This window comes from Amphimedon queenslandica, unplaced genomic scaffold (genome assembly GCF_000090795.2).
Source record: "Amphimedon queenslandica unplaced genomic scaffold, v1.1 AMPQUscaffold_13072, whole genome shotgun sequence".
Lineage (NCBI taxonomy): Eukaryota > Metazoa > Porifera > Demospongiae > Haplosclerida > Niphatidae > Amphimedon > Amphimedon queenslandica.
Window position 1 is genome coordinate 51,589 of NW_003546692.1, and position 2,885 is coordinate 54,473.

Sequence of the window (2,885 nt, forward strand, 5' to 3'; positions counted from 1 at the left end):
TGGACTGACTATCTTTTATGGTCGGAGGAGCAGGCACTACACTAGTCAGGCGGAGCCTGCCTCTCGCGGAAAAACGGAGAGTCAGGTTCAGTACGGTAGCTAGTTTTGTGTCACCGGTGGAGCTGACAGCATGCATATAGGTGGGGCTGAAAATGAGCACCGCCCATATGCGTGTAAACGTGACCGTCGTTGTATGTTTAGGCTGTGGTAAAGACTTAAGCAAAGAGAGCAAAAACAGATGTGATCCAGCAGCAGAAAGGTGCAGAGATGTGATAAATGTTTGGAGGAAGCATTTTATGGACCAAGTTGCCGAGAATGATATTAGCCGAGAATGATTATAGCAGTTAATGGACTTAAGACAATAATTACTGAATGGTCAATAAGACTTGGAAGAGACATATAACACAAAGACTTTCCATAGCCAGTGGGTAGCACTATGAAAACATCTCTTCCTTCGAGGAAAGCCTTGATAGCTGCCAACTGCTCCTCCTTTAAGACATAGTTCAGCTTTCTAAGCACCATTTCCTTTACAACCATTTTAAAATAATTTATGATAATGTTATTCATGTCTTGTGTGGGTGTTATTTGGGTCATTGTGACTCATTTCCTGCTAGCGCAGAAATCCTGTGCTTGACACAAAACTAGCTACCGTACTGAACCTGACTCTCCGTTTTTCCGCGAGAGGCAGGCCCCGCCTGACTAGCACTACACCAGCTGTCAAGCACCCTCAGTTTCAATATGATCAGACTAAGGATGGACGTGTTCAAACCAATGAACAGTTACTATACAATCTATCTAATGGTGAGTTTCTTTGATCAATTGTGTGAATATGTCTTAAGACGTGATGGTTGATGAGATCATCTTATTTTATTGTATTTTTACTTATAGGACAATTCACTGTTCCATCTGTTAGTGGACAGTGTTGCCCACCAACTAGTGACTTTACAATCAACAAAATAAATCAAAATAAAGGAATAATGTTAGGAGGACTAGTAACTAATGATGGTCTCAATACTGCTACTAATAGTGTGTACATATTTAATGTAACACATAATACGATAGTAAGTTAACCTTATTATGATGATCAAGAGATTATAAAGCTGATTTTATCATGATGATGCAAAGTTTTGAAAACTGTTTATTTATTTAAATATATCAGACTTATGAGTCATATTTCTGATAAATTAATCTAAATCACTCGTCTACATTATACTTTAATGTATTATGTTTATGTTTTATGTATTTAGCATTGGGAGAGTATTAAAAGAGGATCAATATCTGGTGAGGGACTCTGGACTAAGGAGAGATTTAATCATGCTTGTGCTATTATCAGTAGTGACTCTAGCTCACCTGCACTAGTAGTGATTGGTGGACGGGATAATAACAATCAACTAGTGACTGAATGTTTATTATTTGATGATATCACTACTGGTCAGTTCAGTTGTAAGAAGGTATGTGTATGTACATGTGTATGTTGTTTATGTATAATTTAACATTGAGAATTGGAGGAGCCTCACCATAATACTCTATAATTAGTGATACATTTATGTGTACATATACTTGTTGTAATGTATCAGTAATATTTCTAATTGTCTACAGATTCCTCTACCTGATTGTGTTACTGGTAGATACTATCATTCACTCACAGCAGTCACAATGTCACCACACTGTGTATGGCTAGTGATTGTTGGAGGAGGTGAAGAGGTTGTATGGGAAGATATTGGAGGAGGAGTGGAAAAGCCGGTGAATACATTTATCACTGATACTAATGGACTAACAATGATAATTGAATTAGGTAAAATAATAATAATAATTAAAATCACATTATAATGAGGATTGTTACAGACTTGTTTTTAATTAAATATTCTCTTATTTCAGTATATATTGAAGCTGGTGAGTGGATAGTACAGTCAGTACTGGATGGTAATGATCTCACTAGTAAGAAATATCAAGAAAAGTATTCAACATACAGCAAGACCAGAACTTGGTGGATGGATCAGCTAATAGAATATCCCACAGAGAAGGAAATGAAGCTTCAGAGATACATCCAGTCTTTACATCAAGAACTACAAGTGGCTCATCAGAACAAAGTATCACTACAGGAGGCACTGACTGAGGCCAATAAACAAGGTACATGTACATGTGTAATGTAATGTAATGCATAGCTATAGAAATTTGGAGTGTATGATTTTGACCGAATGATTTTTATTAAAATTTTTCGATACCCTATAAATATTTTAAAAAATGCAATCCACTATTATAGCCCATGGTTTTTTTCAATAAAATGCCTCTGGACTCACCCCAACTTTATTACATATTTTATGCATATTGATATCCTTATGCTATGTAGAAAGTTTGAGGTGATTCTGACTTGAATTTTTTAAAATTTTACCAAAATCTTAAATTTTATGCTACCACAATCACCCATTGATGAATGGAGCTAGATTTACTGAAATACATTGTACATAAGTATACAATGTACATGCTTGTTGCTGCATCAAATTTTCTAGCTACATGTACGTGTACGTATACATGTACATGTACATGTACACATTATACACATTGTTTATACACATTATGCATGTACATTGTACATGTATGATTATTCTTGTTATCTTTTCAGCTAACTTTGACAAAATTGAAACTGTAAAGAGTGAGAAATTGGAAGAGGTGTTAAAAGCACAGGCACAGTTACAAGAAGAGAAACAGATTATTACTGGTTAGTGTATCATCAGTACATAATCTTAGATGATTCTATCAATGTAGAAGATTATGAGAAACTGAAAGCTAAAGTTGGTGATTATGAAATATATATAACTGAAATAGAAGAAGAGAAGAGACAGGTAGAGGAAAAATATCTCCAGGAGAAACAGATCACTAAAGGT

The 2,885-nt window shown here is 35.3% G+C and overlaps 1 protein-coding gene across 1 annotated transcript in view; it reads left to right on the forward strand.

Moving 5' to 3' along the window:
• The window catches only part of LOC109585392 (uncharacterized), a 13,548-nt gene that overhangs the window by 4,639 nt on the left and 6,024 nt on the right, over positions 1-2,885 (forward strand). The window contains exons 6-12 of the mRNA XM_020001458.1: positions 615-801; positions 889-1,061; positions 1,248-1,451; positions 1,600-1,795; positions 1,879-2,130; positions 2,624-2,719; positions 2,767-2,883. Of these exons, the coding sequence (XP_019857017.1) occupies positions 615-801; positions 889-1,061; positions 1,248-1,451; positions 1,600-1,795; positions 1,879-2,130; positions 2,624-2,719; positions 2,767-2,883 (1,225 nt within the window). The remainder of the gene's footprint in view (positions 1-614; positions 802-888; positions 1,062-1,247; positions 1,452-1,599; positions 1,796-1,878; positions 2,131-2,623; positions 2,720-2,766; positions 2,884-2,885) is intronic.